General features: G+C 47.7%; 1 protein-coding gene across 1 annotated transcript in view; it reads left to right on the top strand.

The window, feature by feature from the left end:
* Window positions 1–1,225: 1,225 nt before the first annotated feature.
* LOC120838285 (lactadherin) overlaps window positions 1,226–27,921 on the top strand; it is a 43,315-nt gene continuing 16,619 nt past the window's right edge. The window contains exons 1-6 of the mRNA XM_040500200.2: window positions 1,226–1,299; window positions 9,906–10,098; window positions 13,665–13,787; window positions 21,059–21,197; window positions 23,318–23,461; window positions 24,746–24,918. Of these exons, the coding sequence (XP_040356134.2) occupies window positions 1,226–1,299; window positions 9,906–10,098; window positions 13,665–13,787; window positions 21,059–21,197; window positions 23,318–23,461; window positions 24,746–24,918 (846 nt within the window). The remainder of the gene's footprint in view (window positions 1,300–9,905; window positions 10,099–13,664; window positions 13,788–21,058; window positions 21,198–23,317; window positions 23,462–24,745; window positions 24,919–27,921) is intronic.

The raw sequence follows: 27,921 nt of genomic DNA, 5'->3' as shown, positions 1-27,921 counted from the left end.
CCGCCCGACTGCACGCTCGCTTTGCGCGCGTCGTAGCAGCCATTGTGTTGATTCCACGCGCAGAGCAAATGCCGCCGGGCAAAATTCGCCGGTTATTCGCAGCATATTAGTCCCATGGAGTTCAGTCTTAACGCCATGACCGCCGAGGCATCCTGCCATCCGCATTTGTAGCTTCGGTGACTGTTTTGACTTCCTTCTTTTATCAGCCACCAAAGAGCCGCCATTAGCATGTACAGATACCGTACACTCTAATGATGATAGTCATCCAAGTTGCGAGACTGAATTGTGGAGAGTGGCTATTGACACATAGGGATGGCAAAAGTCACCAGATTCCGGGAAAGTAGCGCCAAGTTCCCAGTGTGATCGCCATTTTAGTACAAACAAAAAATGAGCAGGTTCTCTTCTATTTCACCATTTTTGATTAGGCGATCCAAAGTCGCGATGACAGATCACTTTTTAAAAACATGTTACTTGTATGCCGAGATTTTGTTACAAACAGACCGGCGAAATAAGCGCACATCCTCGCACCACCACCATATAATTCCGTCGGTGCTGCATTAAAAAAAACTATAACCCAGTCTTGAAATACGCAAGAAAAAACATTATAATTGTAAGGCCATAGTGATCTAAGCGTGGCTGGTTCAGAACTATCCCTGCGTCACTTTGGAGACTTCAAAGGACCGAAATGGCGACTGCCATGGCAACAGACCAATCAGCCAATCGCCTTGCGAGATTTCGGTCGTCTGTATGCTAGTAACACGGCTTTCGAATGAACTAGTCGGTTCATGCTTGTCATTAATAAAATAGCGCCAAATGATTAAGGGCCAAGAGCCACAGAGACGACAGGACTGGTGCTAACTTTCAGCTAAGTTTTCCCGCAGGCAATGGTATATATTGCCTGGTTTGATGTTGCAATAAACTTACTTGGAAGTCAGCGCCAGTCTTAGCTGTCGTATGTGTGCTTCCTCGTCCTTGCTTAGTTAGCATTTGTTTATGTCCTGCTAGCTGCAGGCAGAGGAGGCAATGGCGCTACATTTTCAGGATCGAGGGACGTTGGCTATTTTCATCACGTGTTTACTAACCTGCTTTCACGGTTTGGTCTTTTGACCGCCAGGCGCTCCGAATAACTGAGTCTCTAGAGAAGGCAGAAGAGCGAACCTGCCGCCACAGCTTTCTGTTTCAGCCACCAGGTGCCGTCGATTTTCCTTGTAGTCGCCAATAGCATATGACAGAGCTGTGCCTGCTCTGGGAAGAGCAACATTGGGGCACTCTAAGCGCTATGAATGGCCTTGTTACGAGGTGCTTCACCATCTCAAGTACTGAAGCTAGCTGAAGCGCTTCGCCGCACACCGGCATTGTATTGGCGACGTGCGTGACCAAAAGCGTCGGTCAGCATTCGCAATGGGCCAAACTCTCACTATCAGATCTTTATTGGTGCAAATGTTGCTTTCATCGATAGAAATCAGGATGATCTGAGACAAGTTTATTCGTGATAGTTTCAGAATGCGACTACACCAAGCTTCCATGAAGCTTTTTACGCACACCATCGGACATACACCAACGCACTGATTACAAACAAGTTCGCTTCTACGCGTGCGCAGAAACCAGATTCGCTTAAGGAGAAGCATCTGCGCATGCCCAGTGCCGACAGCAGCGCCACCGCAGTGGCGGTATGTCAGAGATTTGAATTGGTCTATAGACCTTTCCAAAAAAAGGGCTTTTGGGCGGTTCCACCTTCAGTGTTCGTGAGTATGGCGCGTGATTTGCTCGATTTGCGAAGCGATGAACATGCGCAGCTGGGTTGAGGAGATCGCAGGCTGGGCTGAGTACTTGTGCATGTTGTAATTGTGTATGATGATGACGCAGATGATGATAAGTAGCCAGGATTACAACTGGTGCAAATCCTGATCATGACGTCGCCAATGGAAACCATAAAACGGAACAACCGAAGCATCTCGGGGCTATCGGAGTAATCTCTCTCTCTCTCTTGACGTACACAATGCTGAAGAAATGCGGAAGATGCGTAACCTCGTATGTCTGATTCTATGCTTCTGGTTTTGCAAGTTTAATGATTGGGCGGTCAAGAGCTCGTAGGCTAATCTCGGGCGTCGCACATCTGAGAAAAACAAAAGAGAAGAAGAAAGTTTGTACGTCATTCATTTCGTCGGATTCGCGGAAATTATTTGAGGCTTACTTCCAGCGGGGAAGATCACTTTTTATGGTGTGCAACAAAAAAGTGAGCGGAATTTTCTTGAAGAAACGAGGTCGCCGCATTGAGCGTTTATGCATTCATTAGGTTCTTTTGCACGGACAAGTCTACTGATCTCTGTCCTTTAAAGGGACCCTATAAATAAAAGAAAGTTTTTTTGTTTTGTTTTTTAGCAGTCCGATTGGGACACGCGTTTTAAGAAATAAATTTTACTAAAAAAAATGTTTAGAGCAGTATTGACGGCGAGAGATTTATTTCAACTTCTGGGCGCGAAGTCTATGGCGTCACTGGTCATTCCGGAATGACCATCTCGGTCGTGAAGGCTAAGCCGCTCCACCTCTCCTCCACGCGCCATAAATGCCGAGAGAGAAAACAAGTGGAAAGGAGGTGACTGTCGACTAAGTCGCGCCTCGCGCCGTCAATATTACTCTATTTTTTTCACCGGCGTAAGAACTATTTTTGGACACGCGTGTCCCAACCAGACTGTTTACAAAAAAAAACTTTTTTTTTTCTTCTTTTCAGTGGCCCTTTAATACGCTACTGTTCACGAAACGTTTCGTAACTCTATGGAGAGCTTGCCACGCGACCACGGGCGGAGCTAGCGTCGACAAGGGGGCTAAGGGCCGCCAATTTAGACATCACACCTGGGAGTCTGGTAACCAAAAAGGGGGATCAGAACTTCAAACCTACTCCAAATGAGCCGCCAAATACTTCAGTAGAGGTATGTAGGACACTCTCCTCATTCGCATTAGACAAAGCGACGGCCGCGCCGAATTCTCCTCTGGTGGAGTGGTTTATTTGGCGAAACCTCTCCTCCTCCCTCCGCTCCTCTCGCCTTCAGAGCAGGTGATCAAGCGACGTACGCCTCGGAATGCGGTGCGGCTCGCAGGGTCGCGGACGCGAAGACGGTACCGCTGCCGCCGTCACGCGTGTTTCCGCGGTTCTTCGTTGTCGTCTTTTTCGATGTATTATCGGGGACTGTCCTGTGCTCTCCCTAGTAAAGTACTTGGAGCCACCAAGACATCGCGGTGAGGCGTCGTCAGACTGACAGCGTTTTTCGTTAAAGCAAGCGGGACCGCTAACACCGTCACATTTTAGCACCGGGTGTACAGTGTCATCAAGTAGAGGCCTGAGAACCTGTACACTCAATTGCCTGGCTCATTTTTCTTGCACAACATGGCTTTGTTCAAACACCAACAAGAAATGATTTTTGTTTGTTTTTAAATGTGTTGTTGGATATTAATAAAGAATTATCGGTACTTGCATAAAGTGATCAATTACGGGCTTAACACATGTAACCGTGAACGAAAACATTTCTTTGTTTGTTAAAAAAAAATCTACTTGTCATCGCGATTTTGAGGTGGGTGATCACTGAGAGTGATGTGGCCAAACAAAAATTCCCCCTCTGGAACAGTGGCGCCACTGGCATCAGGTTTTGGCCCCGTACCGACCTTTGGGCAAAGTTTCAGTGTTTCGTGACTATTGGCGGCGAAATGTTTTGGTGGCGCCCTCTTATGGTTTAGTTCATGACGTCATGACCCTGCGAACAACAAGTTTGATGGTGTTTGTAATTAGCATGGTGGAAGCTCGAAGTCATAGCGCTCTGAAAGAAACACTACCAACACCGTCGAAACTCAAGTTCTAACATTCCTCTTATGTTCGTCGACGAGAAATCCTTTGCTGACGTCATAGTTAGCATTCGGGAAATCGTGGAAGGTAAAGCCCCTTCATGTGTCAAAAGTAGTGCAAGGTGCGTCGATGCACGAGGCACGTGCAACGTGCAGCCCTTGGGAAGATCATGGCGACACAGCGCACCACTAAGCTAGATTTCAGACGCCATGTTCTTCCCAGAAGTGGCGCGAGGCACGTGTCTCGATCATTTTCACAATAATGAATAGCGCCACTTTTCCCAGGATAGATGGGCTTTAGTGGAAGGCCGATCACAGCGACGCTCTTGATCGCGCACGTCGCCAATACGCGGGGCCAACTCTCTGTGCCGTTTCTAGAAGTGAAGAGCGCGCGTGTATTGGCGACGTGAGCGATCGAAAGCGTCGCTGTGGTCGGCTTGCCACTAGAGTGCCTTCATACACACGCGCGCTTTTGCTTGAGTGGTGACATCTCAGCCATTTTTCCGCCCAATCGTTCTTTCTATGCATTTTGAAGTGCGCGCAATCCGGTGTCACTAAGCTCGAGCGCGTAGCTTTGGCTAATGCATAGACGCCATTTTACCGCCCAAGTCACGCACCAAGTGCGCGAGAGCGTCACGCGCTGGCACATTCAGGGTAACAATGGATGTCTTCACCCTGAGACAGACAGACATGTAGGCACCCTACTTGCCACGAATGGCTGAATGCTGACAATGACGTCAGCAAAGGATTTCTCATCGACGGAAATAAGAGGAATGTAAGAAATTCAATTTTGACAGTATTGGTAGCGTTGCTTTGAGGGAGAAATGACTTCAGGCTTCCACCATGCCCATTAGAAACACCATCGAACTTGTTGTTCACAAGGTAATGACGTCACGAAAGGTAACCGAACGAGGGCGCCACCGAAACATCTCGCCGCTAATAGCTTTCATCGGCGTTCAAAGGTGTGCAGCGCACGGGCACTCATAACTTTGGCTTCATTGTTGCAGAAAGTTTTCCCCCGAGTAATCGCAACTCCAGCCCGTCGTTCGCCCTCTTGCGGATGAACGAAGAATCAGAGGAGTGGTAAAGTCGGCGGAGGCGGTGGTGGAGATCGTCGGCCTTGGTGCTGCCGTTACCGTATGGTTCTGGTCGGCGTGTTTGCGCATCGTACACTTTTGACGGACAAAGCGAGTCCGTTAACATAGGCATGGTGTTGTTCCGCTCCGCAACTTTTAAAAATCAACATGTTCATTTTCTTGTTGCATGTCAACATCTTCTTCAATGCTTCTGCCCTGTGCGCTTTCTATCTGTAACCAAATTAATTAATTTTAGCACACTGAACAGCGTCAGCGAGCTGTGCAGTGTGCTATCGCCCAGCTATCTATAGTGCGCTAGAGCACCCTGGTTATACTATAGAGGCCTTTCTGATCACGAGCTTGTGAACAGTTCTACTCTAAGCGTTCGTGCAAATGGCGCGTGCTTTGCTCGCTTCCCAAAGCGAACAGTACGCGCGAGCTGGGCTCTGAATTTTCTGGCATGTGCAGCATGCCTCGTTAAGGTAGCTTTATTACTCTTGTCATCACAAGTTTTCTTTGAAAGCAACGCAATTGCTAACAAACAATATAATCATAACTGAATTCACATATAATCGCATTAACAAATATTAAAAATATCGGAGGCCCGAGAACTGATACCTGTGGGACGCCAGATGTCACGAACGTGGTTTCCGGGGAAGCAGTACTAAACTGCACAAATTGCTGCCTCATAGTCAAATAACTTTCTAGCCACCTCGAAATGCTACCATTATTCAGAACAACTGCTAACTTTGCAACTTTATATGTGAAACGCGGTCCAACGCTTCTGAAAATTCTAATTATACGACGTCAGTCTGTCCTCACGCATTAAAACAAATGCAAACTCATACACTGTCTACGTCAGTTTGGTGACGGTAGAAACTCTTTAACGAAAGCTATGTTGCGAATTAGTAAAGACAATTATTATGCTCAAGATATGATGATACGTATTGATAGGTTAAATAGGTATACAGCACACGTTCCAAAATTTTATTACATATACTAAGCAAAGAAATAGGTATATAATTGGGAACCTTTTTGAATGGCCTTCTCTTAAAATTGTAGTTACCTTTGCTATTTCCCATTTTGAAGGGACAGTGGATGTCCCTAGCGACTTTCTGAATACTATAACTAATACTTAACACTCCATTCCGCATATCTTCTGAAAAAATCACTGAGAATGTTATCCGGCCCAACTGCCTTTTTAATATGAATATTCGAGAAATTATTTACAATATCTTTCTCCGAAATAGTTATATCCGGCAAAGTAGCTTCAGAGATTTCATTGCGTTCCCGGGCTGCCTCCAAGACCGGACAGCGTCAGTCGTTAAAGCTAAAAAGTGGCGTAAAATATTTGTTGAAAGTATCAGAAATATAATAAGGATCATCCAGATTCTCATTATGAATATTCAATTAATTTACTTTTGGTTTCGGTGGTGACATAAAGCACCAGTTTTCAGTAAAGGACTTGAGAAAGGAGGACATCGTCACATCGTAGAACCGATGTTTGGCTTCATTGATTTTTTTCTTAGGAATATAGTTCAATTGAACGTTAAGGTTCTTATCTTTTGATCGCTTACGAAGTCTACGGAGTCTTCGGCGCATTTCATTATTTTCTTTGTTAATCACGGATTTGTTTTTATGCGCAATCTTCAATTTTTTTTTTTTTTTTGTACAAACTTGGTAATGCAGTTGAAGACGACGTTTTCAAAGGAATTCCTGAAAAAAGTTGACATCGCAATCATGCATGGTGTAAGCATCGAGGAAATCGCTAAACGCGAACGCCAATGTATCAATAATAAAGACATCATCAGCCATAGAATATTTTAGATATTTCTTACGACCTCGTGCACCGTGGATCACATCATTTGTTGACCGGATAAGCAGTACCATTTTGTGATCTGAAATGTTTTCCCCCACCTCAACGCTTTGAACTTTTTCATCTAAGTTCTGCGTAAGCAAAATTAAATCGAGTATTGAGTCTCTTTCTTCGGATAACCTCGTGCGAGTCCGCACAATTTCATTGAGGTTGTGACAAAAGGCTAGCTCCAATAATGCTTGTGAAATATTACATGATGCCGACGTGTTTTACCAATCAATATTAGGCAAATTTAAATCGCTGGCAAAAATAATTGTAGATTATACGTGAACATTTTCCGAAAGATAGTCATTTATTTTACCCAGAGTATTAGACCACCAAGCAGTGGCTTGGTAGTCTACAGACCACCAAGCCACTGCTTGGTGGTCTGTAGAACGCGGATGATGAGGGATGTAGAAAAGATGCTGACACGAATCCACCAAATCTCTGCATCACCGAGCAAGGTGAGCAAGGTATGTGAGCGTCATGACACACAATTAAAACGCGGATTAGAAATATTCGCTTTGGTAGGTCATGTGCGCTGGAAAAATTGAGAACTACAGGCCTTCCAAAGAGAAATGACGGGAATATACAGGGTGTCACAAAAGAAAATTTACACGGTCTTTTTTACCGCAAAAATAAACTAGGCATCGCCGAACGCTCATTCTCCGCCCAAAGGTAGCGCTAGAGGTCACAACCAGATGCCAAAGTTTCAGCCCGGTCCGATAACTTAATCAAAAGTTATAAGTGATTTTCTGAAAATTTCAATGGGAAAATGGCGGCCGACGGAGTTTTCAAACACATGGGGCTCTATGGCACCAGAAACCGAAAACGGGCAAAAATGGGCTCCATTTTCCCATTGAAATTTTCAGAAAATCACTTATAACTTTTGATTAAGTTATCGGATCAGGCTGAAACTTTGGCATCTGGTTGTGACCTCTAGCTCTACCTTTGGACGGAGAATGAGCGTTCGGCGATGCCTAGTTTATTTTTGCGGTAAAAAAGACCCTGTAAATTTTATTTTGTGACACCCTGTACATGGACAATCTTCATGCGAGAAGAACGCCCGATTGCAACCAGTCAAATGGCTCGCAAATTCTTAGCGGCGTGGGTAAACTCCCAGTACAGAAACCATGATCGCAATCACAAGTTTTATAATTCACAGAGCAGCGGGGCCACTGTTCTCAGAAGCAACATCTTTATTCAGCTTCAACATTCGCAAACAAACAAACCAAGCCAGGTCAAGCCAAATAGTTGGCGTAGGATGCTAGGCTTACCGCTTACGCTAATCCTACTACAAAAACAAAACAAAAAAAAAACAAAAAAACACCCGCGGAATGCTTCCGAAGGCATGTGCTTGCGACATTTTGCTTGAAATCGCTTCGGTTGAAAAGATCTTCTAAACATCTCGGTAAACGCGAAACGACTGGCGCTCATAAAAAAAGACGAGCTTATCGAGCTGCACTGTGCATGGAGCTGCTCCACTTAGCTGATTATTTGTTTCTCAAACAAAAACAGATATCGAACAAAAGACAATTACATTAAGAAGAAACATGTTGCAACTAACATTCCACACTTCGATCATCTCTCCAGCAAGTGATATGTGTATAAGGACGGTGTAAGCACTGGGCGGGGCGGATAGCGGGGCGTGGAATTTACCTTTTACATTAAATTCCGTCTAACAGAGAAAATATTGGGCTAAACAATTTTTTTTTTACGTTAAAGACATTATTTTGTCAAATACTTGTCTCATCTAAGTCATTTAAAAAAAAAAATCAACGTTTCTTTGAAAATGTGGCTGTAGCACCCTTAAAGCGTTTTTGCAACGAAATTCTCGCGCCTATTTTATTGTTCAAATGTCAACCAGGTTCTAGCTATACCGCAAAGACACCCTTTTTTTGTTCAAAAATACACCAAAACAATTTTTGAACCGAGTAAATAGATTACCATATTGCACCTGGTGGATGTTCCCGATTTCCGTTACGTCAAACCTCACATGAAAGCAGCGCCGCTCCTCGGAAGTACGGCGGAAAGCTGTGGGCGTGCGAGCCCTGTCGAACTTGGCCGAACCGGATTTCCTTGTAAACCCTGAGATGGGGAACGATCCCCATCTCAGGGTTCACAAGATGTCGATTAATTACGAGCTCGCCTGCACTCTATCACTGCCCGATTTCCCTTCTCTGCCGCGCCTATTCAACAACCGGAAGTGAGTGACCTTTTCGCTTCCACTGAGCAGTCATCGGACGTCTCACAGAGCCATGCTTTAACGCGTTGACGCCAGCAAGTGGCGAAGCTCACAAGCACGTCAGCCTCCCTGTCGCCTTGCCCGTGAAGGTAAACATGACGTCACAAACGCGCTGGAGCCACCGGATCTTCCGATACGCATCGCGCTCTCCAATGGCTGCCCTTCGAGCGCTCGCTCGTATCGGCCGTTTGGAACAAAAAATATAGCCACCCGTTCAAAGTACCAACGTTCGATTGTCATTAGCAGATTTTGTCAATCATGTTCAACTGACACCTGAACAACGCAATAGGTGTATTCCAATTTTTATTTAATTTTATTTTTTGGTCATATACCATAAAAAAGACATGGTGTTGACTGCAGACATGATGAGAGAATTACCTGCGAATACGCCTCAAGCATATTCAAGCATGTTTGCTTTATACATGTATGCTTCGGACAGGCCTGGAGGCAGTCTTTCTATGAGGAATGTGACAGGACGGTTGTACAAGAAATAAACATGCCTTAGACAATGTCTGCCGACTGTCTTTTGTGTGATGTATTATCAGTGTAACCTCGGTGTTAAGCCGGGGTCACACTGCTTATAAAATATCCACAAGATAGTCTGCAAACAGATTCGAACACAAGTCACCACAAAATCCGTGCTTCGAGCGCCGCATGGCGGCAACGAGCTCGAGGAGAAACTTTACACGCTGCATTCGAACCACGGATGACTGATGGCTGGCAGACTGCCTTGTCTATGATGTATAAGCAGTGTAACTCCGGCTTTATGGTGTTCGTTCACGGGCACGCTAGTTTACAAACTCAAGAATGCAATTTTTTCATTCTTTTTTTTTTTTTTTTTAGTTTGTACGTTATTATTGAGGAGCCTGCCCTGCATTGTTGCAGGGTCCAGCTGCGTGCCGGGGCCCCTGGGCTTGCTCGCCGGCGGCCTTCAGGAGTGGCAGCTGAGTGCCAGCTCAACCCGGATGCCCGAGTGCCAGCTGAGGTTCTCCCGCGTGCTTGAGCTACCTTCCAAGGGCGCCTGGTGCCCCGCCAGGGACGCCGACACTGAGTGGATACAAGTCGACCTCGGCGCCGATGCCAGGGTGAGGTACCGAGATGCGCGACATATGCTTGGGCATAGCCTCCTCTATACTCACAAAGCTTGGCAGTTGGACGACGGAGCCATAGAGTGGCCGGTCGCAGATTTGGAGCGCGAGGATCTGGAAGCACAGAGCATTTCTCGTGGAACCTAGGGTGCCTACATGTCTTGTGTATGAAGGCACTCTAGGGGAACCTGGACGTCAGCGCACAGCTTTCACAGCGGCAAGGACTTGAAACATGGTTTTCAAAACCGACGAGGAAAGAAGCGGTAGCCCGAGGAACGCGAGGAGCACGAGCGGACATTCCATTGCTCGGCAGAAGTGTGTTTCGGCGTCTCGCCACAGCGGGGCGCCCGTCACTTGGCTCTCCTAGAGTTCCTGTATAGACGCTTTGCAGCAGCTGTGCATAGACGCCGCCATAACTGACCTTCAGTTTTTGTTCCCTCTTATTTCGTTTATTTCACTTCATCCTTACCATAGCAAGCCAGGTTAAAGCCACATTAGATTCAGCTGTGTCCTTTTCTAAAGCATCGGCCTTTGTAAGGGATCGTCAACTACCGTTTCAGTTGCTCGGCATCTCGGTAAGACAAGAGAAGGTCAGCAATGGCGGCTGTAATTTGGCGCGTGTGTAAAGCGTCTATAGGCTCCCTACGGGAGCCAGAGTTGCGCGTATGATTCCACGTGCCGCGTGCCGCCCTCGCCGCTATTCGCCGAGATCCGATCACGTGAGGGGCCGTATCAAGTGTCGTGCAGCAAAGCAGACGTTGTACGCGCCCCGGCGTACGTTCCCCAGAGCTCTGACGTTCCCTTGCCTCTGAGCACGCCGCGCGCCTTTAACGCGCAGCGCTGCTATTCGCCGAATTCAGTCACGTGAGGAGCTATATCCACATGCCTTGCATGAACGCGCAACTCTGGCTCCCGTAGGGAGCCTATAGACAATTGAAAGCATGGTGCCACAAGTGGTGCCCCATGCGTGCAAGCGCATGCAACGCGCGGGTGAACGTAGCTTTGGCAAGCTCGTAATCGCACGGGCGTGCCTGCTCGAGCAGAGACATGGCGGCGGCCAGTCGCCCATCTAGGCTCTTTCAGCTCTCCTTTCATCAGTTGTCTGCCGCTTTTCCTTTTCAATTTTGGCGGCCGCTTTTCGTGGCGATGTGCCAGGCTTTCTCAGTATAGAGATGGCTATGCCTTGGAAGATAAACGAGCTGCGGCGCTCTGCGCATGCGATGTATTGCGGTATTGCTGAGAACGGGGCATTGAGAAAGAGAAAGAATGAGAGAGGGAACGTAGTTTTTACGTCTTGCACTAAAGAGCGAAGACAGCGGGATTGTTTTCAAAGTTGGGTTTTATTCTCACTGCTCACCGATGCGCGAGCTCGGGCGCGCTCTGGCCGCCCTAGCTTTTCTCAGTATCACTACCCCAACCGCATCGATAAAGGGCGAGGTGTGAAAATCCCCGTAGCTCCAATAGATGAAGTGGATGCGTGTTGGGAAATTTTGATTTGACCGGCATGGACGATGTCGGTTAAAGTTGGGCCACGGTGAGTTGGAGGTTGTAGGATGTGCGCTTGTTTTTTGAGGTCTGATAGTTTGACCGTGATGTGGTATGGTAGGACGTAGCGATGGAGAAGCTTGGTGGCTTGATCTTGCTGCCTACATGCTTCTATAGCCACACAAGATCACCAACTGAGTAGGACACAGTTTGATGAGCATCATGATGAACATGATGAACAGAACAGCGGTATAATGAGCATCATTATACCGCTGGCATTGGCACTGTTGTAGTGCTCTTGTGAGTATGCGCACTAGTCGCACCTCTTAGGAACGGTGGACAAGCTGTGCCGTAGTTTCCTCTAGGTGATAATCATAATGGTTATAAGCAAGTAAGGTGTCGAGGTGGGTTGTTTGGAATCTATTGTAAAAGAAAAAAAAAATGTGTTCGTGTGTGTCCTAAGAGCAGTGTTGTATGGCTGGCCGGCCCTTTATTACTTTTCAACTTTAAAACGTTACATAGGTCACAATTCGTCCCTGAAATGCTTTCACGTGAATGCACAGTCAGCCAGAAATAAAATGTCTAATATTAAATTGTTGTTCAACTAGCTTTTTTTTTTCAATGCGGTCTACGTCTATGGTTGGTAGCGGGCTAAGAGTTTAGTGCGCGCTTCGCCTCCACCTAGAGTTTTCTGCCTAGTAACACTTCGTCGCACGCGCGGCCAAAGCTCCGGGAAAGGCAACAAGCTCGTGCTGGAAGCGGAGCTTCTACTGATTTCTTAGCCTGTCGCCGATTCTGGAGGGGTTCGGCTATGTGAGATTTTTCCCGAGCTCTCTGCCGTGACTTCGTTGAGCCTCTGCGACGTGATTGTACAACCTTTTTTTGTTTTTATATTGTCTATTTATAATTAGTGTTTAAGAAATATGAAGGTGAACATAACCCCAAATTTCGAGCCCCATTTATGGACATGGGCTAATACTTTATTAGATAGCTTTTTGTTCTTCTGTTTCGAATCATTTTGTGGCGGAACCGGAATCATTCCTTCTGTTCTGGACCCTGGAACCATACATCCTAGACGACAAGGCCCGCGCACATGACGTCATCGTTAGTGGATCCCCGTCCCAAGCAGCAAACACGCTGAGGCTCTACGAGAGCACGCCTCGAATCGGCAGACGTGTGCGTCATGACGTCGCCGTTTTATAGCGTCACGCTCATTTCGAGACGTTGCAAGCCTCGCAGGCGACGACGCTGACTCGAGTTAGGCGGCGTCTCGTAGACCCACTAGTACTGACATTAGGGCGAAAGGCGCAGGCCTCATCTTTTAGGTACTATACGGAGCGCGAGTTCGTCTGCTTGTTTTGCAGGGGTTGTGGTGACGTCAGAACGCCGAACTCTGATTGTCTCTGCTTAAAGGATAGTGGGTAGACCTCAATGTAAGCTGCCGTGGAGTCTACCCACTATCCTTCAATCAGATCCAACCAAAGCTCGGCGTTCTGCCGTCACCATAACCCCTACAAAAGTACCAGACGAACTTGCGTTCCGCGTTGCGGGGAGCACGTGAAAGAACGCCTCTCGGTCAGACATCTAAGTTTTGACTATTTGTATACACTGCCATTTCTGTTCGCGATATGTCACTGTACTTTTCTGTAATCGGATGCGGGCAGAATGAAGTACTACAGATAGTGGTATCAACACTAAAAAGAAGAATATTTAGGTATTCTGGTAAGACCGATTCACAAGTTCTTAAACACGGGGCCGTCCCAGCTCTTCGTGTACCTACTTAAAGTGATTCTGCTGCGTGTATGTTTACACAGTCAGAAAGTATTCAGCCCCAGCAGACATACGTTGTCTCTGTTGTAGCTAAGAAATCTAGCCAGTGCAGTACGACTGCTAGCCTGACGGTTTTTAACATGCAGCACGCAGTGGAGATTACACGAACACACATAGGTACGATGATAATAAAGGCCGAAACAGGCAGTGGTGGGGATTAAACTCTTGGTGTGCTTGAATCTAAAGCAATTGTGTAGAAACACGTCAGTGGGTACGCGTTAATCATGATCAGTATGACGTCACGGCAGGTCACAGGACTGCTGACCCAGGGTCGAGGAGATGGCCGCGAGTGGGTGTCTTCCTTCTCGGTGTCCTACAGCATGGACGCCTTCCACTGGAAGCACTGCCTGGACGCCAACGGACACCGAAAGGTGAGCCCCGCTCTCCCACACTTATAGAGCCGTGCACAGTAGCTTGACCTGCCTCCTTGGGCTAAAAGTACAGTGAAGTTCAAGTAAGCATTTTGGGTGCCTACACAATATTACGAATGACGTCAACAACTGTTTTAAGCTTGTCTTCTGACGTAGGAAGCGGTATGTCAGTTGGCGCCTTGGATCAGACGCTCTCGGGCTGCTTGCTCTTGAAGCGGGAGTAGGAAGAGAAGGAGATGGGAATTCATTTTTATCCTCTAACTGCAGTGTAGAGTCCAGCACCTCTATGTTTAATAAGTGCCTTGTTTTGGTTTTGCTTTTGCATATTTTGTTTTGGCTTGATGAATAAGGTTGGTGAGCATTGGTTATTTTCTGTTGCAGTTGGTGAGCTTTCAGATTTTGTTTTGTTGTGGAAACGTGTGTTTCAGGATAAGTTTCAGTTTGTCGCATCTTCGAACAAAGTAGAACCTCTCTTGTTGTTGTATAACCCACATTTGCTTCGCTCTTTAACTTGCAATTTTTTTTTCTTTGGTGTGCTGGACATAGACGAGATGTTGACTGTGATCTTCGCCGCAGATTCAATAGAGTGGGTTATTTGCGTCGCTCTTGTTCTGATCATGAGAACCGCTGCATCGTGCGCATTGCTCCTCCTCCTTTTTGCACGTGGCTCGAATATGCCCAAAGCGGTTGAATTTCGAACACTGGTGGGGTATTTTTAATGTGCAGCTGCATTACGTACCGCATATATCCATGAGTGACATATTCAGGTGAAGTGTACGTGCGGATGGCGACTTTTACAGTCTCAGATGAGCCTAGTCGACAAATGGAGATCACAGTTGCCGTTGCACGAACACCAACTTGAAATTTTGTTTAGGTCCTGTATACCGGTACTCCGTGGGTCACTCCGGCTGCCGATTCATGTGGTAGAAAGTCGTAAATTTGAACAAAAATTCCTCCGATAGTTGTGAGCGTGGCGTCCGCGTTTCTAGTGTATATTGCCCCAGCACGTTTTGTCTTCGGTTTAACTTGACCAGGATGACTTTGTCTGGTACAGTCATTTCCAGCTTCTCTCTGCGTTTCATGTGTCAATTGCCGTCATCATCTTGGCTGGGTCCTGGGGTTTGAGTATCACCGTCAGATGGCGCTGCCGATTATTCGGGGTCAGAGTTTTTCTGCTTACTTTATAGAGTTGACAGAATCTTTACGTCGCTTTCGGCCTTACTTCAGATCATATACCGGATCTTCCAGATCATCAGGAATGCTCTCGCAGTATTATAGTCGGTTGCAAGCTAAGAAAAAACCGGAAATGCCTCTCAGAGGAAAATGTAATCCTACGCCGAGAAACGCCAGCCAATCGTTTTCATGACGTCACGATTCCGTGGACCAGTCGCGATCCTTTTGAAAAAAAAAAAAAAAGCTCAACATGGCTGCTGGCCTTAGCAACGCGACGCTAGTTTCTCGTGACAATTATTCTGCTTTTTTGCACCGTGTTTTACGTGCCCGAGGTTACGCCACGAAATCTTAATGGTATCGGCTTGCGTTTGCAGCAGTTTTTGCGCGACAACGTGAGAATCCAGCGACGCTTTCGCCAACGAAAATTTCGAAGCGGGCGCAAGGCTTAGCACAGCTGAGAGCTGGAAGACGGTATGTTAGACAGTATCTTGGACAGAAAATGAATTGGGAAGACGGTACATTGTACATGACTTTCTTTCTTTACTAAACAGCTATTTCGTTGACAAAAACGTATTCTAACTTATTTAAATGTCCTGAATGAATTAAATAAATATTGTAGTAGTTTAAGACACGTTTCCTGGAGGAAGAAAAAGCAACGTTGCTAGCGAACTACTTTCTCGACGGTGGAGGCACTTCAGATGGGCGCAATGCGCTTGTGGGTGGAGCTAAAAGATTGTTCTTAGCTTGCAACCGACTATAGATGATGTTTGTTGCGCTAGAAATACCCGCTGACGCGTGTTCAATTTCGATTTGTGGCGTATCTTGGACGGATGAAGGGCTAGCTCCGGCCATAATAAGGGACTGTTCCCCTAAAACCGCATTAACTCGCGTGCTAATCTAGTCAGAAAATTCAAACTTCATTAAAATAATAAAAAAAATACCGGAACTACCTAAATAGCAGCAGTAATGATTCAGGCTTCTTCCTTTTTTTGTCGTAGAGTTGTCGCCGTAGGGGTTGCGTCGTAAGTTGTCGTCAAAAGTGTCGTCTTAAGCTGTAAGCTGTCGGCTCAAGTTGTCGTCAAAGGTCGTCGTCGCAGGTTGTTGTCGTGGTTTGCCTTCATTCGTCACAGCTTGCCATCGTTTGATGTGGCTCGGCGTGGACATTGATCATCGTCGATCATTCTTCTCGTCTTGTCCCACTTGTCCCGCGTTTGTAATCCGCCCCGAATGTGTTCGTCTTCTTCTCCATGGGAGCGTTGAGCAAGGGTAAGCGTTACCCCAGCACTTCCACCAGAATTTCACGAAGGGAAAATGATAGACGAATGTAAAACTGGAAATAAACCTCAAATGATTTGAACTTGTGCCTACAAACTTAAACGGAAAGAAACCACACATTGTGCGACGGCGAAGATAGAGCGACTGTCTCGAAGCAGCGCGTTATCGCTGTTTTTATACACGCAGTAAGTTCGTGGAGGTGCAACTGCTGGAAAGCTTTTTGCAAGTGTGGGACAGCGAGCCACCACTCAGAGCATCAGCTAAGTTACGCATTTTTGACCGTATCCGGTTACTCTACCACGTCGCCCTGTCCGGTTGGCAAACCGCTCTTCAAGGCTACGCCGACCCGAGTGCATCCTTCCTCCTCGGAGCACCGCTCCCACCACCACCCCAGTCCGCAGCAACGGATCGTCCCAGCCGATCTACCGGCAGAGGAAGAGGCTCAGCCGTCGCTCCCAGAGGCGGAAGAGGCCGCCCTCCCCCCAAGGCCGCCAAGGACGTTGAGCCCCAGGAATAGACTCTTCGCATCCCCAGTGCGCACCCTCCCCCCCCCCCCCCCCCCCTCCTCCCAAGAACTTTTCGACAGACTCCCCCTGTGGGGTTCTCGGGACTACGCTCTGCTCCCATCGTCTAAGACTCCGCCGCCATCCGTTGCCCCGGTGAGTCTGCCTTTTGAAGTGGCTTCGCCACCTAACCTTCACCTTGCGGATCGCGTCGTGTCCAACTTAGACATTGTACTTAAAGATCCTCAACCCATTCTTGTAGCGGTCGACGACCAGCAGATACTTGCATTCGTCCAGGACATAGTCCAGCCCCCAGACATACTGCTGCAGGCCTTGCGTTCTGCCAACATTTTGCTCACTCCTCCTTCGGACCTTGAGTCTCTTCGTAGTTCCTCAGACTCCTCTACAGAGGAGGAAGATGACTCTTGGGCGATCGCCGCCGACCGCATTTTGAGGGGGCTCGAAAGCCACCCGACAACCGATGAGCCTGATTCCCAGGACGACGATGTCGCGGACGACGACGACTCCCGCGCGTCCATCTTTTTTGCCCCCCTTCAGTGGCAACCGGTCTGACCGAGCCTCCCCCCCTGCTGTGGATTGGGAGAAAACAACACACACTTTCGCGTTTTTCCTTCCTGCCGATTCCGGGAACCTTCGTTTGTGCTGTTCAGCTGCATCAGTGGTGAATAACCGTCCTCCCATGCCTGAGCAAATGCCCGTTCTTCGGAATGCAGTAGCTTCCATGAAAGCGTCCGGACTCACCCGAGTCACTAAGAGGGGTCCCTTCCTTAGCCCAATCCAGTTGGCCCCCAAGTCTGCCACCGAGTCCAGATTTGTGTTGGATGCCAGTCATCTTACACCTTACCTTCAGGCACCCTCGTTTCGCCTTGACCGTCTTCCCAAAGTCCTCCTCCAGGCCCCCCTTCCACCAAATGCATACTTCGTGAAGGTGGACCTGGCGGAGGCCTTTTACCACATTTCCCCGCATCCGCAGGCTCAAAGACTAACTACCTTCAGGCTAGACGGAGTCTATTACACTCATTCATCCGACCACCGTTCGGTGTCAGGCCCGCACCCTTCTTAATGCAATCCCTCGCCACAGCCATAGCCAGGACGCTGCGCGCCCAGGGCCTGTGGGCTTGGGCCTACATAGACAACTTTCTCTTAGCACATAGCGACCCCTTGTATCTCTCCCAGGCTGCGGCCCATTTCCTTAAACAACTCCATGCATGCGGTTTCCACATCAACCCCCGCGACACTGTTACCGTTCCCACGCGGGAAATTCGTTTCCTTGGCATTGCCATCAGCACTCTTACCCAGATGCTCTCTCACACTCCACAGCGCGTCCGGTCCCTAGGGGACACTCTCCGACTCCTTGAAACCCCCCAGCCACTCGCCCGCTACCAGAAGTTAGCTGGACTTTGGTGCTTTTATTTTTCGCTGTACCGAGCTGGGTACCACGCACTACGCCCTCTTTTTGACGCTGTCTAGACTGGACAACCTCCTCCCCTCCAATGGTGTGCTTTGTTTAGGACGGTATGGAACAAACTCCCCCGTGTGGTGCCACTTGTCCCCACCCCTCCTGTGCGCACCATGTTCGCCGACGCATCCTCTACAGGACTTGGTGTGATGACATCTAATGGGGCCCTTGCCATCATTACGAATCCTAGCCGCAAGATCTTCCTTCGTGAAGCCCTGGCATGGCTCCTGGCTGCACTTCTGGCGCCGCCGTCAACGCTGATCCACACGGACAATCTCGCCCTTCGGAAGGGCATCACTGCGGGGCACATACGTTATTTGCCTTGGGAGTTGTGTGTCACCTTTTCTTTCCTCACAATAAAGGACAATCTGCGTGCCATTTGGATCCCGACGGGTCTCAACCCCGCCGACATGCCCTCACGTCTTCCTCACACATTCCGCCCATTCGCCTCTGAGATTGGCTGAGGGAATGGCGGCGGGGAGAGGGGGTGTCTCAATATAAAAACGAGGCTCCTCCTCTCGAGCTCAGTCGGGATTTGGCAGTTGCAGAAGGAGCACGTCTCTAGTCCAAGGGTTCGGCGGCACCGATACCCCAGTGAAGCAGTGCGAATGCAACCGATGCCACCAAAGCGAAACTCCCCCACCAAGCGACCGCCGAATACCCGTTCTCAACCAGCGCATCCAAGTGGAGTGCACCCCAATCCGGATGGAAGCCCTTTGCGTGCAGATACGCCGATTGGCACTCCTGGTGCGAGACAGTCGATCCCAGGTCTCTCTCCCCCCCCCCCCCCCCCCCCCCGCCTTCTGGCGGCTTGGCCCCCCCGTCCGGTCCGGGTATCCAGACAGCCGAGCTTGTTTCGGCCCTCACTACTGCGCTTCGAGCGGCCTTCCCGGAGCCGCTCCCCCGATGTCCTCGTTTCACCCCGGTGGCGCGGCATCTCGCCGATGCCACGTCCGACGACGAGGAGCCCCTCCTCACCCACTTCCCGGCCAGCCAGGACCCCCCGGGCAGATACCGGGCCCACTTCCCTGATCCACACTCGGAAGACTCAGACTCCGAGCCCGACACTATTCCCGACAGGCGCCGGGACGAGTACCCAAGACACATCCGCCACCGTAGAGAGCCAACCGGTTCCAGAGGGCAACGGCTCTTTACGACAACCGACCCCCCCACACGCCGTGACTTCCGCAACGCCCTACTTTTCGTGGACCGGGCCAGCCAATCCTCCCGCTTTCTCGGCATCCGTGGCATCGTGGAGGTGGAGTTCACGAGTGTTCACAACCAGAACACACCACGACATTCGAGAATGATCTAAAACATTCCAGAAAAGTTCATAATTATAAAAAAAAAGAAAAGATTCGGGGCGAGCGGTGTTCGAACCCGGTTCCTCCGCGCGGCAACCGCATTCGTTGCCAACTCCGAAACGCTCGTGGCAATCTCAAGTGACTACGAACCCTGCTCGTCACTGGGACCCTCTCGAAGGCCGTGAGACACTCTAGATGCCACTGGATTAGCTGGGATGACTTGTAGCGCCCTCTGCGGTCCATCGTGATCTGAAATGAAGTACTATACGGCTAGCTATTGTTCTAAAGTGTGTCTCTGACGCATAGGAAAGTAAGGAGGGGCAGGCCAATCAAAGAGCAGCAAGAGAAGGCGCGATGGCGAGGCAGCCAAGCACGCGTCGCCATTGTTTGAGGTCGGTGGGACACAAAAGCACGTGGACGCATCAGATGAAGAAATGCACGAGGGGCGCGAGGAGCAGTCCAACTTGCTTGCCCCGTATAGTGTCGGAGTGTGTCCGAAGGGGCTGACAAACGCCCCACAGGAACGGCTGTGGAATGCTAAAAGGTTTTCACCATTCCTGATATTTGGCGTAGAGGTGCTGGCCCAAACAATCTGCCGGCATATACACGCGTAAGTGCGGAAGTTTCTATTGACTGAGCGACTCCGAAGCAAGCTACAGCAAAACAGGCGTCCACCGCAGCTACCTCTGCTCCGCCAAGGTCGTATAGCGAACGGCAGAATTATGGGGTTGCTAAGTAACAAGTTGTAAATGAAGGAAATAAGCTACATACCCTTTGAACACGCCAATTTTAGGAACGCTTCAGGCGCCTTATTGGAAAACCAATGTATTCAACGTTGCACATCCGTTTGAAACAAAAAGAAAGATTCCACAATAATTTAACAACGGAGAGAGCCCTGAATTTGGCTGCCTATCTCTATGTGACAGCCAGCAAGACGTAGAGCCAAATTTAGGTAATTTCAGAAAACAAATTACGCCTTTGCTTGAAAAGTTTTACCGGTGGACGACCTTACTCAAACGTTGTCGCTATCATAGCACAAACTATCGGACAGACCGTTTCATTAGTTGGATTTCTCATCCGCCAGACCGCAGGTCCATAGCTAGACTATAAAAAGAGTTAAAATTTGCCCAGAGGAGCTAACTTTCAAAATTTCACACACTTCCTCAGACACAACGTTCAGGCACACAACTCTCCAGGGCACATCACATTCGCAGGACTTTGCTTGAATGTACTCCGACCGTTGTGTATATGGCAGATAGGTGGGGAACAGGGAACCCGTAAAATCGGTGGGACTGCGGAGATACCTTAAAAATGTTTGCTTTATACATATGTATGCTTCAAACATCTCTGCAGAAAATGTTTGTATCACCAATGGCACACGACTGTCATACCAAGAAGAGACACGCCTTAGACGGTATCTGCGGAGTGTCCTTTGTTTGGTGTGTTATAGAAGTCTGACCGCGGCCGATACTTCGTTGCTTTTGGATAGCCTGCTCGCTTTGACGCTCACTCTTTGTTGGCCCTGCTTTCACGTAGGTGTTCCTCGGCAACAGCGACTCCCACAGCCTGAAGCTGAGCTACCTTGATCCTCCACTCCAGACCCGGTTCCTCCGGCTGCACGTGCTCCAGTGGCACGGCAGGCCCAGCCTGCGCTTTGAGCCCCTCGGATGCCAAGGTACACCGCACGTCTGCAACAGTTATACTCCGTTTGACTTGAAGTCCGAAGGCAGCCGGCGAGGCACTCGATACCTGTGAATTTGCTGTCAGCAGCTAAACCAGCCACGCGCAAATGAAAACGCAGGATTGCGGTTCGTTCACTTTGCCCGATTGGTTTAGGGGCATATAGAATACGCGCAAAGGCAAGCATAGCAGCGACGATGCACCGATTGGCGCCGATTAATTGGGTCCATCAAATTTCAGAATTGGCTGTTGTCGGGCATAAAGTCAAACGGAGTATATAGCCCACAAACGTTTTCTGTCTCGCGGTCCGATTGCTTCGAACGCAACACCGCTCATGGCTGCCTATACTGCGCTGTTTCTAGCTAACACCTCCCGCCAGATGCGTCTGACCAGGCATATTTTGCGAGACGGGAGAGCGTATAAACTGTTCTATGCGCTTATTATCTGTGTAAAAAAATGCCGAGTCACTTGGCTGTAGACGCGTGTGCTGCGTTTGGCGGTTCACCGAAGAAGCCACCTGCAGAACGCGTTCCCATTAAACGAAGGTTGTAGCTCGCAGAAGGTGCTTATTGGAATGGTCTATGCACCAACACACTGCTTACAAACAAGCCCGCCTTTGCCCACATCTGGTGTCAGCACTGCGCATGCGCGGTGCCGATAGCAGCGCCACCGCAGTGGCGTGACGTCAGAGAGTTGAATTGGTCTGTAGATGACTCGAACGTGACATCACTGCCTTCATGCTGGTGGTCATTTCTACATGTTCTTGACGATAAAAATAAATTTCCCACGGTGCGAAATGCCCGCTCCAAAAGATACACGCTCATCAGCAAGGTCGCCACAATGGCTGCTGGTGTGACATTAGAGCAACCCATGTATTTTATTCGCATGATACAGATCCGTTTTATGTTAGAGAGAAGCTCGTCGTGTACCACACACGCCAGGTTTTCGTAAGAATGCGATGTGTGACGCTGTACTGCCCGCCTTCTGTTGGAGTCGTGGCACATTCAATGCACACGTGGCAACATAAACCGGTCGACGGGGACCCTTCCCAGCAGCTACGTTTCGGGGTTAAGAGGGATAATCCGGAAAACACCCGGGGGTGTTCGGGTTCGTGGGCAGGCCGTTCCGCGGGACAAAAACAGTGGCTACGTTTACATGGGCTACGTTTACATGGATGCGACAGCAGCGCATCGGATCCAGTTAGCGAATCGGATCCACTTCAACCACTAAGTTTACATGGATTCGGATCGACCAGCAGCGGCACCTCGTGTCGAAGGATCACAACGCAAACCTCGTGACCTTCAGATTGTTCCCGAGGTGTCCGGTTTGCCTAGCGGCAGGCGAAGCAAAGCTCCCGTAATCCCTCGCTCGAGCGCTCGATTCGATCCGCTAGCGTGTACATGGAGAGTCTCGATTCGGATTGACCATCTCAAACCACCCCGTCCCAGCGGATCGGATCGACTCCGATCCGATCCGATCCGAGTTGTTTACAGGGACCGATTCGTTTCGTTAACTGGATCCGATGCGCTGCAGTCGCATCCATGTAAACGTAGCCCGACAGCAGCGCATCGAATCCAGTTAGCGAATCGGATCCACTTCAACCACTAAGTTTACATGGATTCGGATCGACCAGCAGCGGCACCTCGTGTCGAAGGATCACAACGCAAATCTCGTGACCTTCAGAATGTTTTCGAGGTGTCCGGTTTGCCTAGCGGCAGGCGAAGCAAAGCTCCCGTAATCCCTCGCTCGAGCACTCGATTCGATCCGCTAGCGTATACATGGAGAGTCTCGATTCGGATTGACCATCTCAAACCACCCCGTCCCAGCGGATCGGATTGGATCCGATCCGATCCGATTCGAGTTGTTTACATGGACCGATTCGATTCGTTAACTGGATCCGATGCGCTGCAGTCGCATCCATGTAAACGTAGCCAGTCACCCGTGATCAAGGAACCGAGTTGGTTCCGAAACGTCGGGATTTTTGCTTTTTAATAAAGCTTGGTTAGAGTTTCAAAGTTGAAGATTTATTAAACTATTCTGTCGATGTCAGTTATGTGCGTTCGGGTTGATTTACTGCATCCTCGTTGAAGTGACTAGCGTCCGTGTTTTTGTCAGAGTGCAACCAGGTGCTCTCGGTGCCTCCGGTGTCCCGGCTGACAGCGTCCAGCTGGCGTCCTTGGCACCCCCAGCAGGGGTCCTGCAGCCCGGACGAGGGACAGCTCTTCAGCAAGGGGGGCTGGTGCGCACTCAGGAACAATGGTAGATACCACCGCACTATGCGAGCATAGACGGCAAGCACCACGTGCTTTTGTTTCCCTCTGACCTCAAATAATGACTGCACGCGCGTGGCTGCCTCGTCATTGCGCGTTCTCTGAGCGTTTTCTGTGCTTCGCTTTACTTAGAGAGTTCCTCCTTACCTTCCGATGCGCAAATAACGTGTTCTGGTACACTTGCTCCTGTAGAACGTTGATGGCGCTTCTGGATGTCGTTAACGAAGGGGCGTAGACAGATCCCGTGGGTGGTCTGGAATGTTCCCAATACGTTTCCGGCGCCTGTCACCTATACTAAAAATGCCGAGTCACTGGGCTGCGGACGCATGCTTCTAATATTCCGCGAAGAAATGGGAATGCTCAGAACGCATTTCGTAGCCCAGTAGTCATCAGCGCGCAGAAAGTGAATATTGGAATGGTCTTAGGCGTTCAAGGTATCTATGGACGGTCTACGCTCCTAGGCGCCTATGACGCCTAGGAGATTTATTGAATATTGAAGGTGCTAGTTGTGTATTTTAAAAATTTATGTTTCGCAAGTTACATTTGTTGCACATTGGCGGCACACTGAATCATCTGAGACGTTTTTATAGTAATGAACAAATAATCATACGAGACCTTTAAAACGTCACTGGTACGTCACCTCGGCTTCGGGCATTACCGAAACCTTTATAATGTATTTGGAATGTGTTGCTTCTGGGATTGTACTGCTATAACGTTTTGCGCGGCATCGAGAATATACTTGAGTTCTCAAGAGTACTTGTAAGAAGTGCATAGCATTTTTAAGTTATTGGGGATGAACTTGGATCATTTATTATTGCAATGAAACATTACCAGATGAAAACGCTTAATCTCTTTTTCGCAGATCGTTTTCTTTTTGTGCATGATCCTGCGCTAATGTCGAGTTTTGGCTGCGTTGTTTGTGACCAGTCACATAAATGCTATAGCTTCAGTTCGCGTAAATATGCCCCATTCTGCGAAGATGTGGCTTTCTTCCGGATTGAAATTTGCTCCCACGCTCTGTTTAAGGTGTGACTGCGTGTGTTCGTCTACCCTTCCCGGGGAATAATTTAAGGATCAATTTCAATCTGAATTGCGCGGGATAGTCAAATCTCTAGAAATTTTCTGGCACACTTGGAGCATAAAGGAGGCAACCTAGAATGTTTTCTACTATCATCGTTCAGTTTAACTTCGAAGATTCTCTCACGTTTAGTTCTCCGTGTGCATTAATAGAACTCTCGCCGCTGGTTCTGAAGGTACCGGTCCCTGCGTGCAGGCAACCAGTGGCTTCAGGTAGACCTGGGCCCCCCGACTCGCGTGACGGGCGTGGCTACAAAGGGGCGGGGCGACCCCCGGCGCAAGCACTGGACGACCGCCTACCTGCTCTCCTACTCTAACGACAGCCTGCGCTGGCACCACTACAAAGACGACAACCACCTTGACCCAAAGGCGAGCACAAGGGCCACTCACGGTTCACAGCTTTCTACAAACTCCAGGCCTTCTGTTCAGCCACAGCGAACTCTCCCCTAACGACGCCGCCCCGACGTGTGTTAACAAAAAACGTAATCGTAGTGTAAACTTTATGTCGGCGCACGCCGTCCTCAAAGCGGCGGCGCGTTCCGTGAAGGTTCTAACCTTAATGGAGTTCACGAAGTTTTGGATCCTGGAAAATGCTGCCTTAGCTACTTGAGGGACAGTCAAAATCCCAGCAGAGGGAAAAAAAGCAAAAACATCATGACTTTTTTTTAAAAATCAAATAAATTAGAGTTATTCTATTGATTCAGAGTTAATCGATTAAAATCATATTATTTCATTTAAGTCACTGCACACATTAAAAACATATTTAACCGTAGATGCATTTTTACATATGGCAGATTGATTGACCAATCCATCAGATTGCTGAAAACAGTGCGGACGAAAAAACAACTGCACATTTAAAGTGCAGTTCAATTAACTACTTCTAGTGTAAATGACATCGAACTAAAGTGAGTGCAGCTTGATCTTTTTTTCTTAGTGAGTAAAAAAGCTTTAATTGCATTTTTTAACGATTTGACTTGCGTGTTCAATGGCACTACTTTGCTTGTATTATTTTACTTTTCGTTATGACTTGCTCGTAATTTAACATCGTGCACCTGAAGAATAAAGTGGAAGGTAGAAAGAAAGCTCAACGTTCTGATTTGCTTAAAAGATAACTGCTTTTCGCTCGTGTTCAGCCTGCTACAGTATTGGTGAATATTTTATTGAGATAAAAAAACAAAGGCTCTCAAAACAAATCAAATAAGAGACGAACGGTAAGTAAAATAATATTTTTAGGAAATATTTGCGAGAAAAAGGTTTGATTTAAACCGTCACTGTGCACTGGTATGATTTAAACCACGTTTTAAATAATGATATAAATAATCTTGATGTGTATTCTCCACCCTGGTCAGAATACCCTTCCCAGCTCCTGAAATTGGTGCAGCGAATTAGGTCTGAGGTTAAGCGAACCAGCATCATTCATCGGCTAATATTTAAGTAAAAAGCAAAAAACGTGTCTGTTTTTTTTTTTTTTTATTTTGTTTGTTTTTCGCAACGCGCAAAGCCTTATTTTTATTTTTGCTGTTACTTATGTTCTTTTTTTTCTTATCTGAATACCTGTTTTGCTTTGAAAAGCATTACAGTGGGATGGGCACACATACAAAAAGAAAAACTGCATATTACAACCAAATAAGAAATAGCCACTTCTCCACCAACACCAATAAATGTGCATTGAAACTAGTGTCTCCCTAATGATAATGCCCTTCAAAAGTAGTCGTTTGAGTAGAAAGCAAATATTGGTCAGTGGCTATGACAGATTAATATTTACCAGCCTACGACATACCAATGGTACAGAAAGGTCAACATTGACCATTTTATGCCAGCATTCTTTCAATGTTGACAAACCAGTGGTATTGGCAGGCCAACATTGGACATTATATGCCTGTATGTTGTTTCGTTCTGGTAATGTTGGCCAGCCACCGTTATTGGCAGGCCAGTATTGGCCATTTTATGCCAGTGTTTATGCAGCGTTGGTTGGGCCGCTACCCTATCGAAAAAGTCACTATAACTTTTCGGTATCTCGATTATGGTACTGGAAATATATCTGGATTCTATCTGGATTTCATGTCTTCAGCAATTATTCCTTTGTCTGCAATCTGGATTTCAGGCTAGAAACAATCCAGTTAGATTTCCGCTTTCATAATCCTGATACTAAAAAGTTATGCTGGGTTTTTTGGTAGGGTAGTGAATAAGCTGAGCCATCATTATAAGCCTTGTGCACTAGCATAGCCAATATTGGTAAACAATTGGCTCTACCGGGAATTCATTGGTTCGCGTCTTTTGCAAGTTCAATTCCAACTATAGCCCAACACCGTGTGCTGCATGGAACAGTTTCTTTGTCTTTAAGAATGCATCGCTTAAAGCGCGTAGGTCATCCAAACAAGGAAAAGCAATACAGAATGGTGTGGAAGCTCATCTTGCTCGCGTAACAGAAGCGAGAAACAGTAATGTATTACAGCCGTATAAATCGTCTAGATCAGGGGTCTCAAGCACAATAAAAACAAAACAGCCCAAACACAAGGACGAAGTAGAAGAAACCACAGGACACGGCGCACCTTACTATAGAAAAGGCGTATAGTAACTCCACCCTGAAGGCTAGACAAGGGAACAAAAACGTCACCGTTGTACCGTATCTTTATTGTATCTCACATCACCTGAAGAAAGTGGGAAGTAGAGTAGGTGTCGAGGTTGTGTTTTCGGCACCTAGTAAGTTGGCAGGGCTTTGCAGAAAAGTAAATTCAGATATTAACAACAAGATCGTGTGCACTAAAAAGCACCAAAATCGGTTCGTTTCTTGTGCGCAAGGAGTGGTCTATTCCATTCCTTTATAATAATAATAATAAATAATAATAAATATTTATTTTCAAGTGCCCAAAAACAACCAACAGGTCTTTTCTTTGGTACACATAATAAATGAGAAATTAAAATAACAGAGACATGGCAAAAATACACAAACGTTACAAATTGCCAACAAGTACTTTCATTTTCATCGCGAACAACCGAGAGTCGCTAAATATATCCACTTCAGCATTGTTGATGCGGTTAAAAAGCAGTTGGCAGCGTGATAAAGGCGAGAGATCCCAGACAGTATTAATGTAAAAAGTACAATGATTTCTAGTGGGTCGGGAGGGAACATGTAAATTAACATCACTTAAAAGCGAGCCACAATCAGATACACCGTTTACTAACTTATGAAAAAAGACTAAGTCACGTTCCGCTCTTCTATCGGACAAGTTTGTCAACGAAACTTTTTTAAGAAGAAATTCAGAATCAAAATAGAAGCGACGATGAGAGTATCGATCATACACAATGCGTATTAACCTCTTCTGTACATTTTCAATGTTCAATGCCTGAGTTTTATTTAACGCATTCCAA

The sequence above is a fragment of the Ixodes scapularis genome, unplaced genomic scaffold (assembly GCF_016920785.2).
Source record: "Ixodes scapularis isolate PalLabHiFi unplaced genomic scaffold, ASM1692078v2 PGA_scaffold47__10_contigs__length_4178495, whole genome shotgun sequence".
NCBI lineage: Eukaryota > Metazoa > Arthropoda > Arachnida > Ixodida > Ixodidae > Ixodes > Ixodes scapularis.
The sequence above is the reverse complement of the archived record's forward strand: the minus strand, read 5'-3'. Positions and strand labels throughout refer to the sequence as shown.